This window comes from Octopus bimaculoides, chromosome 19, assembly GCF_001194135.2.
Source record: "Octopus bimaculoides isolate UCB-OBI-ISO-001 chromosome 19, ASM119413v2, whole genome shotgun sequence".
Taxonomy (NCBI): Eukaryota; Metazoa; Mollusca; class Cephalopoda; order Octopoda; family Octopodidae; genus Octopus; species Octopus bimaculoides.
Window position 1 is genome coordinate 29,855,936 of NC_068999.1, and position 14,084 is coordinate 29,870,019.

The 14,084-nt window shown below is 37.6% G+C and overlaps 1 protein-coding gene across 3 annotated transcripts in view; it reads left to right on the forward strand.

The window, feature by feature from the left end:
• Positions 1–14,084, forward strand: part of LOC106871255 (superoxide dismutase [Mn], mitochondrial) — a 42,754-nt gene that overhangs the window by 6,093 nt on the left and 22,577 nt on the right. For all 3 annotated transcript variants that reach the window (XR_008266248.1, XM_052974845.1, XM_014917612.2), the window contains exon 2: positions 10,240–10,463. Coding sequence is in view for 2 of the 3 variants with exons in the window: in XM_014917612.2 (XP_014773098.1) it covers positions 10,240–10,463 (224 nt within the window). In the remaining variant the exon portion in view is untranslated. The remainder of the gene's footprint in view (positions 1–10,239; positions 10,464–14,084) is intronic.

Consider the following 14,084-nt stretch of genomic DNA (forward strand, 5'->3'; position numbering starts at 1 on the left):
GATCATTGCCAGTGCCGCCGAACTGGCTCCTGGCAGGTGGCACGTAAAATACACCATTTTGAGCGTGGCTGTTGCCAGTACTGCCTGACTGGCCTTCGTGCCGGTGGCACGTAAAAGCACCCACTACACTCTCTGAGTGGTTGGCGTGAGGAAGGGCATCCAGCTGTAGAAACTCTGCCAAATCAGATTGGAGCCTGGTGTAGCCATCTGGTTTCACCAGTCCTCAATCAAATCGTCCAACCCATGCTAGCATGGAAAGCGGACGTTAAACGACGGTGTGTGTGACATTTTTGAGAGAGCATTAGATTGAAAATTCAAAGAGGTTTGAAATGAATAAGTGAAAATGCAGAGATTATAGAAGTTAGTGGTAACAAAATATGTGGAGAGATAACGAAAGATAAATTCATCTAAAAAAAAAAACACGTTTTTGCATGTATGTGTGAAATGAAGTAAAGGTATATTAAAACAAAAACATCTTTTTCCTACCTCTTGAAATCACTGGATATAACATTTATAATAATAGATTTGAAAAACACTAAAGCATTTTCCTTTTGCAATTTTTGGTACTGAAAGGAGTTTCATTTTTGTGTGGGGTGAGAGAGAGAGTGAGTGGGTGACAAAGTTTACCTAAACATTGAATGGTGTAACAATCTATCATAATTATATATACTAGCTGGACCCATGAAAAATTCACGGAAAACAAAAAATGTAAGCATCTATAAACAGTGTACTGGTGCTATGAGAAATGTTTGCATATTATGACCGTCAGTCTTTACATTCTGAGTTCAAATTCTGCCGAGTTCGACTTGTCTGTTTGGGGTCAATAAATTAAGTATCTAATCAACTGGCCCCCTCCCCACAAAATTTTCAGACCTAGAAAACTATATTGTGACAGTTACAAAATATAGAAAGTAATGTAACACCAATGACTATATAATCCAACCGAAATATCTGTTACACAAACGTAAATGGAATTACTATTCAACCTTAAAATACATTGTACATATTCAAAGAACCTTAATGTACAAATTGAAATGCAAAAGAATGAAATAATCAATGGATTTGTGAATGAAAGTTTGGTAATTGCGTTTATTTCCACCACGCAACACTTATTATTTGCAAACATGTTTTAACTAACCTAAACTATACACAAATACATTCATATATGTATGTCTCGGGTTGTAGCTGCAATTCAAAGGAGCCAGCCTTGTCATATTCTGTGTGAGGCTGAATCTACCTGAGAACTACGTTAATGTTATGCATGTCTGTGGAGTACTCAGCTATTTGTGAGTTAATTTTATCCTCGTGTGGTAATGAAAAATGAAATTGGCATCCAATACCATTCAAGTATGATTGATGCCAGTGCCATCTGACGGCCCCCCTCCCGTGCCAGTGACACTTGAAAAGCACCCACTACACTCTGAGTGGTTGGCATTAGGAAGGGCATCTAGCTGTAGAAACCTTGCCAGAACAGACTGGTGCCTCATTGCAGCTTCCTGGCTTGCCAGTCCTCAGTCATACCATCTAACCCATGCCAGCATGGAAAGCAGATGTTAAACGATAATGATCAATAATATTAATACACTAACTTTTTCTTTTTGTACATACCTGTTGTGTGCGTCACACTTCTTTGAAGTGGCAAAGTGAGAGTGAAAGAGACAGTGAGTGGTGAAGGCATTCATATTGTGTTTTTAAATGTTTCAGAGAGGATGTAAGAGAAAGAGTGAAAAAGACAGTGAGTGGTGATGGCGTTCGTTTTGTGTTTTTAAATGTTTATCACATCATAAGAGAAGTAGATACAGAGATACATATACACATTGTTAAATCAAAAGTGGGGTAGAAGAGTGATACAAAGGAAGTGGAAGAAAGTGAGTGAGACAGTAGACACATAAATCCAAAGAAAAGTTCATAGGTACATAGACACAGCAAATATTAGCTGTCAATTTCACTTTTCATTACCACACGAGGATAAAATTAACTCACACATGGCTGAGTACTCCACAGACATGCATAACATTAATGTAGTTCTCAGGGAGATTCAACCTTACACAGAATATGACAAGGCTGGCCCCCTTTAAATTACAGCTACAACTTAAGACATATATGAATGTATGTATAGTTTAGGTTAGTTAAAACCTGTTTCCAATAATGTGTCACGTGTTGGAAATAAATGCAATTACCGAACTTTCATTCATAAATCCATTTATTAAAAAATTTTTGCACAAATTATAATGGCTTACAATGTATTACTTACAAATGCTTTTTAATTGAACTAAATTTTTTTTTTTTAAGTATCACCATTATAGGCGTAGGAGTGGCTGTGTGGTAAGTAGCTTGCTTACCAACCACATGGTTCCGGGTCCATTCCCACTGCGTGGCAACTTGAGCAAGTGTCTTCTCCTATAGCCTCGGGCCGACCAAAGCCTTGTGAGTGGATTTGGTAGATGGAAACTGAAAGAAGCCCGTCGTGTATGTATATATATATGTGTATATGTTTGTATGTCTGTGTTTGTCCCTCCCAACATCGCTTGACAACCGATGCTGGTGTGTTTACGTCCCTGTAACTTAGCGGTTCGGCAAAAGAGACCGATAGAATAAGTACTAGGCTTCCAAAAAATAAGTCCTGGGGTCGATTTGCTCGACTAAAGGTGGTGCTCCAGCATGGCCACAGTCAAATGACTGAAACAAGTAAAAGAGTAATTATAGGTATTTGTACTCCAGTACAATTAAGAAATCAACTCATAAATAAATGAAACCCTCGAATCCATCACTGTACACACATGCACATACACACACACAGTTGCATGTATGTATGTACCCACACGTGTACGAGCATAGGTACACCATGATCTAGACACGTGCAGACAAGGGACGATTCATATGAAAAAGAAAGTGAACAAAATAATATGACCACTTGCTTTTCGGGAAATTTTGTAAGTTTGATTTTTTTTTTTTTAATCTAAACAAAATTTCTTTTTGTTTTAAGATAGTCAAAACAAATGTTCATTGTGGTGAAAATCCATTCAGCTGTTTTCCAGTGATTTTGCAAACACACAGACAAAGACAAGTGATTACAATATCCTGCTTTTGTTTACACGCGCAGGGTAATGATTATATCTAATGGGTTTCCTCGGTTTTCATCTTCCAAATTTCACTTGCAAGATCTTTTTGGTTTGACTCGATCCAATTCGTTTGATAAACCTCTTCACAGATGTTGTTTTAGCCAATCTTGACATGCTGAGAGTTGGAACTTCTCACGGCAAGAGCCCTCCATATGACAGTTAGATTTGGTAAAAATAGCAGCCAAATCTCCCTTGAATCACAGCCAACTATCTTAAAAATGAAAGATATCTTGCAAGGGAGATATCTACATGGTAAATAGATGTATTAGAAATAGGAGCTGTATCTCTTAAAAATTAAAGGTGTTTGATCAACTTGCCAGAAATAGCAGAAAAATATTCCTCAACCACTGCTTTCTAAGGTCTGAGTTCGGGCTCAACAATAACAAAATATCAACATTCCTACTGTCTAGTGGGTGTGGTGATGGTTTAAGGATAGTACATTGGTGTTATGGTGATGAGTGGTGGTTAACATTGTGTTAGTCTGTTGTGGGTTGCTGCTGTGATTGTCACAGTGGTGGTGATGTTGCACAAAACCATCATAACCACCACCAAATAGGAATCATAGTAGTGATGTAGATGCTTTTTGTTGTTAAGCCCTGCGTTTCTCCTCCAGCTATGATTTGAAGATATTGCTCTACTGTATTTAGCAAGTCAATCAAAACCTTTCATTTTAAAGATTTGGCTATTCCCAACACATCTAGCTACCATATAGAGGTTTCCCGCATTGGCTCCTTATGACAGTAGGATGTAATTTGAGAGAGATGTGGCTGCTATTTCTATAAGTTTTGCTATATTGTTTACATTATTTACATTTGATAGATATTTGTCCTCATCTTGTTTGTTGTTAACACGTTTCAGCTGATACACCCTCCAGCCTTCATCAGGTGTCTTGGGGAAATTTCGAACCTGGGTTCTCATTCCTAAGATATTTTTCAATGTTGTTATTATTATTATTCAGGTCACTGCCTGGAATTGAACTCGGAATTTGGGGGTTAAGAGCGCGAGCTACTAATCCCAAGATTCCGAGTTCAATTCTAGGCAGTGAACTGAATAATAATAATAATAATAACAACATCATCGAAAAATACCTTTGAACCCAGGTTCGAAATTTTCCTAAGACACCTGATGAAAGCTGGAAGGTATATCAGCTGAAATGTGTTAACAACAAACAAGATGAGGACAAATATCTGTCAAATGTAAATAATGTACATAATTCCTCATCTCTTAAATATAGGACTGAAGTTTTGCTATTATGTAAAGGTTTACCTCATTGGCACATGTGCACTGTATATACATGCATAAGGCAGTAAGGATATAATTTTAAGGTTCAAAACAGTTGAATCTGGTGTATCAAACCAAAAAAAGTTATGTACAGAATGTGCTAAAGAAATTTATACATCTTATAATAATTCTGCTTGTCATTGCATTACTTAGCTCACTGGTAATCACATGATTAGAGTAAAGGAAGGAGAGAGAAGCATCCATGATGAGAGGTAGAGGGAATGTAATTCTAACACTTTCATGTGATTAGTTGAAGAGAGGGGAGAGGAAAAGAGGATAAGGCGAAAAGTGAGGGAGAGAGAAGCATCCATGATGTGAGATAGGGAGGACGTAATATGTGGTTAAAAGAGTTAGTGAAAGGTAGAGGTGGAAAGTTAAAAATGTAATTTTAGCAGAGGGGCGATGTTCTGATTGTGAGGTTAACCCATTACCTCCCATAATTCTATTAACTGGAATTTTTTTTATGAAACTTTGATTTCTAGCATAAAACAGCCTTAGAAACATGCTGGAATGATCAAAATAACATTTTAAATAGAAATAAGCAAGATATTGGGTGAAAAATTAGCAAAATTCATTTGAATATCAGAGAAATATACCTAGTAGATATAGCAAAAAGGTTAGATATGTGTAAATATTGACAGATAATTACGAAATTTGTAATTTTTAAGTGATCTCATATGAGATCACTGGTAGATAATGGGTTAAAGAAAGGTAGAAAGAGGGGGGAGAGGTGGTGGTGGTGATTGGATTGTGAAAAGTGTATTTTTTTAATTGAACTAAGTTTTTTTTATATCACCTATCACTTTATGCATGCACATAAGGGCAATTCCATGAAATATTCATACTTATTTATGTGGCAGATATTTGCAATATGAGATATTTTTTTTGTTTATGAGAAAAATGGAAAAATAAGAATGGATATTTATTTTATGTGTGCTGTGTCTATAAAATTGTGCACTAAGTAATCATCATATTCCAATTTCTTTCACTTCTCAATGAGTAGCAGATGCGCGACTATCTTTACAGACACAATACAGACTATGCTTTCAGGTTTTTTGGATAAAGTTTTCAGAAATAACCCAATAGAGTTACCATTAACTCTGTGAAATATTAACAGGCCCCTCTAGTACATGATTATTAAATCAGCATTCATTAAAATACATTTCATTTTCAAAATTTAATAGAATCTGCTGAAGGAATTGAATTTTTTTATGAACACATGTTTTCAAACTAATGATCATTCTGGTCCAGATACTGCTGATAATATGTAACAGTGGAAACACAAACATGAAGAAACATTTCATTTGGTATTTATGTGCATTTTTGTTTAATGGCTGCCTTCAATTCATCAATTATTGCTGGATTTACACTGTAAACTATCTTTTAAATAACCCCATAAAAGGAAGTCTTACAGTGTGAGGCCTGGTGAACATAGTATCTTATTGAACTTCCTTGTCCTATCCACCCGTTTGACAACATCTCATCAAAGTTGACCCTTTGTAGGGGTGTCTCATCTTGCTGCAAATAAAACTCCACATTGTCAAAAATATGGTTTAGTTAATCCTTTTGATAAGCTGTACCATACTGTAACTCCTGATTAGTTAACATGATATCTCTCCATAATATGCAGATTTTCTGGTCCCCAGTAGCAGTTGTGACAATTAATTGAACCATTTAATTTAAACATAGCCTCATCACTCTGAAGAATTTTTGATGGAAAGTTTTCTGCACATTTTTGCAAGTACTGCTCACAAAACTCCACTCTGGTCCAGCGCATCTTCATTGGGGAAATGGACTATTTTTACAATGTAACTTTTCCAATGATAGCACTTCAAAATGCGATGGACTCTTGATTTTGAAATTCCTAACTCACAATTCACTGCACTGATTTTCTTGAACATTGACATTATGCTTCTAGTAATCTTTTTTTTTTTTTTTTTTTTTTTTTTTTTGTGGGTCTCATCAATGACTGCAGTCTACTGGAACATTTCTTGTGGACATTCTGAACAGTTTCATCTGCTTCAAACTTATCTCTAATTCAAATGATGGTAAGTCATGTAGGTGGATCTGTTTGAAATGTACACACAGAAGGTATCATCTGCACACGTCTTGCCAGAGCTCCATTGCCTCCATAAGCAAATTCTTTGAAAGCATTCTTGAAAGAAAAGGGAAATCAGATATAAACAGGGAAATGATCACCAAAACAATCCCAAAAGACTTAGTCACCTACATCCCATATATAATAAACTGGATGTGAATATCAACTCTGCCTCAATAAGTATGTCTGCATGTTGGTATACCAAAAAATACTCACTTAAAGGACTATGTTATTCATGATGGATCATATATCTATCACTATTAACCAAACTACCAGATGTTGTTATACACCACTGGTTACAATGTGCATCCTCTCTTGTAGCTGTTAAATGATGGTAAAGTTACCTTCTTGAGTCATGCTGACTCATAAGGGCTGGTTTCCCAATTTCCATGGCATATAAATTCTCCACCTGGATGGGATGCTGGTCCATCACAGGATTACTAATTTTTACCAGCTGAATGGAGTAGAGCAATGTGAAATGAAGTGTTTTGCTTAAGAACACAATGCATCGCTTAGTCCAGGAATTGAGACCACAATCTTACAATCACAAGTCCAACATCCTAACCACTAAGCCACACTGCTGAATGGAATACCAGTGTTGCAGGGTCATCCATTTACAGTTGAGTTGACTGGAGTGACATGAAACGAAGTGTTTTGCTCAAGAACATTTAACTTATGCATAGCCTCATCACTCTGAAGGAGTCTTATGGTATCTTGCTCAAGAATACTGCAAGTCTGCAATCATGAGTGCAACAGTCCTCCACTAGACCACATGCCTTCACAAACACAAATATGTTTGTATATAAAAGTATTTGTGGAGATAATTTGTAAGTTAATAGAACAGTTCTGATCTAGCAAACACGAAATGTATTTTAATAATTTGTGTACATGTTCTCAATAAGCCTTCTTATAAGATTATTCTATGAATCAACCTTCTGCTTCAAAGCAGAACTGGAGCTGTTGATATGCCTGCACTAGACAATCCTTATTCATTTGGGACATCACCTGGACAATGGTGACCATCAGTGAGCCTATGGTAGTTTGAGGATGTTGATTAGTCTCCCTTAGTAGTCCATAGGATTTAAATCTGGTGAGTTTGGATGTTACAAGTCTGGTGTTACATGGTCATAAAGATTGCTTGACATCCATTCTTGAGTAACATGACTTTGTGAGAAAGTGCATAGCCTCATTGAGGCATATATGGTCTTCCTCTGCATACTTCATTTATTCAGAGTTTAACAACTAGTCTTGGTTGAAGTTTTTCTCATCTAAGAAGAACCTAAGTATGTCTTATTCATGAGGGTTTTTAATCTTGTTAAGTAACAGCTTAGGACTGGTTAAATGATTTTCCTGTTATTTTGCTTGTATGGATCGGTTTCTCCTCAATACATGCATCTATTAAAGTTCCTCATGCACTTCAACTCTGATAGTCCACTCTGACACCTGAAATTCTCTGGTGATGGTCCTCATTAATTTCCTAGGATCATCATCGATAATATTTTGAATCCATTGAATGAATTGTGGTGTCCTTATAGTATCCGAATATTTAGAATGTATTTTTCTCTTTGAAGCAGTTGAAACATTGCTGCCTGAGGCTTTCATTTCTAACCAAACGTTGGTACAAAAGATTTTGCTACCTTTAGAAAGTTGGCAATTTCTAAATTTCTGTGTTCTGCACATATGGTAACACTGCATTTCTTTTCATTTCTTGTGTTAGCATTTTAACTGCTATGGGTGATCTGAAAGAAATAAAAATATTTTAATTGGTTTAAAGAGAGTAATATACTGATAATTAAGTGTACTCAAATATCCCTTGCATTCTGTGTGTGTGTGTATATATATATATATATATATATATATATATATCAGTGTTTCTCAACCTTTTTACCCTTGTGTAACCCTTAAAATACATTACATGTCTCAAGGAACCCCTGCACAAAAAAAATTCTATACTATATCTTTCGCATATTTTTTCCTCATAGTTCACATGGTGTATAGATTTATATATATATATGTATGTGTGTGTGGTTATATTTTTTTGATAACATAATAGGTTAGATAGGATGATATCCGTTACAATAACCAATATGTTGTGCATGTATAGTATTACAATATTACAATCATGAAATTAGCATTAGCTTATCTCACTCTTTCTTGTGGAACCCCTGTTGAGAAACACTGATATATATATATATATATCATCATCATCATCGTTTAACGTCCGCTTTCCATGCTAGCATGGGTTGGACGATTTGACTGAGGACTGGTGAAACCGGATGGCAACACCAGGCTCCAATCTAATTTGGCAGAGTTTCTACAGCTGGATGCCCTTCCTAACGCCAACCACTCAGAGAGTGTAGTGGGTGCTTTTACGTGTCACCCGCATGAAAACGGCCACGCTTGAAATGGTGTCTTTTATGTGCCACTCGCACAAGAGTCAGTCCAGGGGCACTGGCAACGATCTTGCTCGAAAACCCTACAAAGGCCAGTCAGGCAGTATATATATATATATATGTCTGTACGTATTGTCGTCGTCGTTTAACGTCCGCTTTCCATGCTAGCATGGGTTGGACGATTTGACTGAGGACTGGTGAAACCAGATGGCTACACCAGGCAGGGAGAATTCACAAAAAAAAACCCAGAAAAAAACATGTGGTGTAGAAAACAAACAGATTTATTAGTATAATGCTTGGGAATTCAGAATAGCAAACAGTTCAAACAATAGACATTTTGAGTTCGGGGTCTAAGAATGGAACAGCCAGGTTTGATGTTGGTAGAAGTTATTAAAGAATTATATATATATATATTATATGAACTTGGACATTTTTAGCTTTCAGTTGTCATTTGCTGGACATTTAAAATTTTGACTACAACAATGCTTGGAAGTCTTATTTTGCATTCATTTTTGAAACAAAAACAGAAAATTATTAATTTTAGAAAACTCATATTAAACTTGTTAACTAGACATGTTATTAACTTCACATTCATTCACATAATGGTGCATACCATAAAGACTTGCATTTGTGACATATGCAGTTCCTCTAGTCACTGCAAATCATTTACCTTTTCTGTATGCTCTCAACTACTTTAAAACACCTCACTTCTATAGCAGTCTGGGAATGGTCATGAATATTGCTCCCTGTTCCCTGTCATCTCTCTTACTCAATTTCTATACAAGAGATGTTTATATCAATATATCGCAATATGTGTTGTTTGTTAAACAAATTTCCCCTGCTTTCTATGTATAATTCTATCAATACTTCTACCTTATGATTGTTTTGCCTTTGCACTAATCATGTTATCCTACTGAAGTGTGTCTGTGATTGTCAAGCTTTGGTAATCCTTTCGGCCCTATTAGCTTTTTAATTGTTTTTCTCATTTAGTGTTGACAATTATTGTAATGTCATTAAAAAGTTTACATTTATTCTGCCATTTAGTAGATCTCCCAGTTATAATGTTTTCCAGAAAGGAACTAAAGCCATGAATTTGTCTTTATATTTCATGTTATAAAGCATAAGAAAAGTATTTAGATCCTTAGATTTACATAATTGGAAAATCTGTAGAATTTTTCCTTAAATATGTGTGAACACTTTGTTTTATATATATGTAAATCTTTTGCAGATAATTTATTACTAGTGGAACCATAGTTCATAATTCATAATTGCTCAGTACAAATATTGATTTGTTTATTAAAATATTAAAAGTGATTATTGAAATTAAACTGGAATATCTTTATAGGTCATGTATCCTTGCAGAGAGATTGGTCAAATCCACTGCATGTGGATTTGTTTCTGCTCAGATTCGCTATAAACACACATTACCTGATCTCCCATATGACTACAATGCTTTAGAGCCATATATCAGTGCTGATATTATGAAACTCCACCACCAAAAACATCATGCTACATATATCAACAATCTCAATATTGCAGAAGAGAAACTGGCTAATGCAGTAACCAAAGGTAAGAAAGTGTTAGTTCTCTTATATTTTCAACATCTTGTCTTGTTTAGTGACATTTGTTTCTATAGCAGAAGGACTGTTTATTTGACTTGATAGTAGTATGGTGGATAGAAGGATGAAGGCAGAAATTCACCTGATCCATCAAAAATAATGGTTGAGCTGCTTGAAATCTCTGGCAGAGTAGACTATGGGGTAGTCACTATAAGGGCAGAGTAGACTATGTGGTAGTCACTATAAGGGCAGAGAGATGTGCAAGAAAGTGGAAACTACAGAGATATCAAACTGTTTGACTAGATTATGAAAGTTACAGAAAGAGTTAGAAATTAATTAGGAAAGGAATTAACCTAGTTGAAATGCAGTTTGATTTTGTGTCAGAAGTACTACTAATGTCATTTTCCTTGTGAGACAACTAAATGAGATGTTCCTAGCCATTTGTTGACTTGGAGGAGACCATTGACAGGGTTCTGTATTCAGTGATCTGCTGATTGAGAAAACTGGAGGTAGACAAATGGCTTTTATCTAGGTGACCAAATTAGTAGTGGGGTTGGATGTTCTAAAAGCATTGCAGCCAGAGTAAGAGTGGGTTGGGAAAAGTTCAAGAGACTATTATATCTGTTGATAAAAAAGCCATCTCCCTCAGATTGATGGACTATTTATGTTAAAAGTCTGATAATGCATGGTAATGAGATGTTAACCTTGGATTCAGACGATTTGCAAAGACTAGAAAGAAATGAAGTGTTCATGCTGGATGTTTAAAATTAGTGTGCATCAACAGAAAGAAAAATTGAACATGAGAAGAATGAAGTGTAGTGTGCAAGTGAGAAGGCAGCACTGATACAGATATAATGGGATACATCTGCAAAGGGACAGTTGTATAAGGTGTAGAATGCTCAAAGTGAATGGAGCTGAAAGGAGTGAAGTGGCAATCTGAAAATGCTGAATCTCACAAAGGTGATGACAAAAAACTAGGTTAGTTAGTAACTATATATTTCAGTTATACTTCCTTTCTACAATCGTCCTTATCACCTACCTCCATCCTCTTTTACATGGCCTATGTATAAGAGATTGAATCTGATTCATTCTAACATCACCCTTATTTTCCCGAGCCACCCATTACTGATATCCACCTCTGTCCAACTCCAATTTCCCCTTCTCGACTATCATACATTTTCGCGTGGTTTTGGCTATATAACTAGCACGCGCGATCGATTCCTTCACTCATTCCTAAAATCTCTGCCGAATTAATACGACCATAGAAGGATGATCAGATAAGTTTCTCCGTCTTATAGCCATGCTTATACTTTCTATTTATTTATGCCATGATCCGTAAATACCTGACACATTGCTTATTTCTGTTGTCCAAAACGATGTCGGCAAATTCACTCATTTATTCAAGTGTCATGTTTTCAGTGGTATTTTCTCACATAGTCACTTATCTCTATAACTCTATCTTAGAGTTAGCTGGCCGAAAACCATTATCTCTCTATCCTATATTGCTTTGGCCTAACCCTCTCTGCTTTACTCTGTCTCTTTCGATATCTGCTTTGCTATGTCTCTCTCGACCTCACTCCCTAGTTACCTAGCTGTCTATCTCTCTATCTCTCTACTCCTCCCACCCCTTCCACCAGTACCGGAAGTCCCTATCTTCTACACCAGTACTGGAAGTTTCTATCTTCTACACCAGTACCGGTAGTTCCTATCTTCTACACCAGTACCGGTAGTTCCTATCTTCTACACCAGTACCGGTAGTTCCTATCTTCTACACCAGTACCGGTAGTTCCTATCTTCTACACCAGTACCGGTAGTTCCTATCTTCTACACCAGTACCGGTAGTTCCTATCTTCTACACCAGTACCGGTAGTTCCTATCTTCTACACCAGTACCGGTAGTTCCTATCTTCCTCACCAGTACCGTGACTGTCCCCCATGAACACTTCTAAAGACTTCCCACCCCCACTTAGGGTTTATCCCCTATGTAAGGTAGAGATCATATGGTGCAAAATACGATAGTATAGTAGATGCTGGCTGAAAGGAATGCTACTGATTGTTATGTTTTCTGCAAAATGCAAGCTTTCTTTTCAGGTACATGACACTGCTGTTCCTTGCCCCAGGGTCTCACGGGCCCTTACCTCCCACACCCTCAGGGTTGGCACTCTTAACGTCGACATACTGAAAGGTAGGTCTGGTGAGATTGTTGAGATGCTTGAACAGAGATGTGTCGATATCTGCTGCCTCCAAGAAGTAAGGTGGAGAGGAGGTTCCGCTAGGTTCCTCACAGGCAAAGAACACAGGTACAAGATTTTCTGGGCAGGAAACACAGACGGGGTCAGGGGCGTAGGTATACTTCTTGCAGAGGAATGGGTGGATAAGGTAATCAAGGTAGTTAAAGTATGCGATAGAATACTTAAGATTAGATTAGTCCTTCACCATGGGTTAGCAACCATTATCTCGGCCTATGCCCCTCAGCCCGGGCTACCCAACGGACAGAAAGACCAATTTTATGACACCCTCCTGCAGATTACCTCATCGACGAATGACAGGGACCTTCTCTTTGTGGCTGGTGACTTCAGTGGTCATGTTGGACAACATTCTGGGGGCTTCTATGGCGTACATGGAGGCTATGGCTTTGGTTCCCGCAATGAGGAGGGAACCAGGCTGCTGGAGTTCTGTGATGCAAATGACCTTATGGTCTGCAATACTAACTTCAGGAAACCTGCCAGTCACCTAGTCATCTACCGTTGTGGCAGGCACACTAGCCAAATTGACTACATCCTCGCCAGGAAAAGGGAAATATGGCTGCTTATAAATGCCAAAAGCTTCCCAGGCGAAGAGTGTACCCCACAACATAGATTAGTAGTTAGCTACTTCAGGATCAGGGCTAAGTGGTTGCCCAGAAGACAACCAGCATGGAGGAGAAGGATCTGGAAGCTCAAAGATCCTGTGAATGGACAGAGGTTTAGAGACTTATTACTCGAAGCCTTTGATGAAATAGGGGGTGGGGGTGTAGCTTCACAGAATGTAGAGGACAACTGGACGTTTCTAATGGAGAACCTGCTGAGGGCCACCGACCAGATCTGTGGATGGTGCAAGGTCCCCTCTCAACCGAAAATAACGTGGTGGTGGAACAATGTTGTCAGGGCTATTAGAAAAAAGAAACAGGCTTGGAAAGACTGGAAGAACAGTGGTAGCAGGGAACTGTATCAGACTGCCAGAAGGGAAGCTAGGCAACAGGTTGATGTCATGGGAGAGAAATGTGTTTGCATGGATGATGGTACGCTTGCACTAAACGAGGCTGCAAAGAAAGAGGTTTGGAGACATCACTACGAAAGATTGCTCAATAAAGAGAATGAATAGTAGAAAGAGAGTCTACTGAATGTCGACCCAACAGAGGGACCAGCTATCTGAGTTGACAGTACCATGGTAGATAAAGCAATTAAGAGTATGAAGACAGGGAAGGCCCCCGGCCCATCAGGAATCACTGCAGAGATGCTCAAAATATCTGGCAGTGTCGGCTATAGCCTAGTCACCCGTATTGTTAACCAGGTGATACATGAAGGAGTCATACCCAATGACTGGTGTAGCAGCACCATAGTCAACTGCTACAAAGGTAAAGGTGAAGCTTT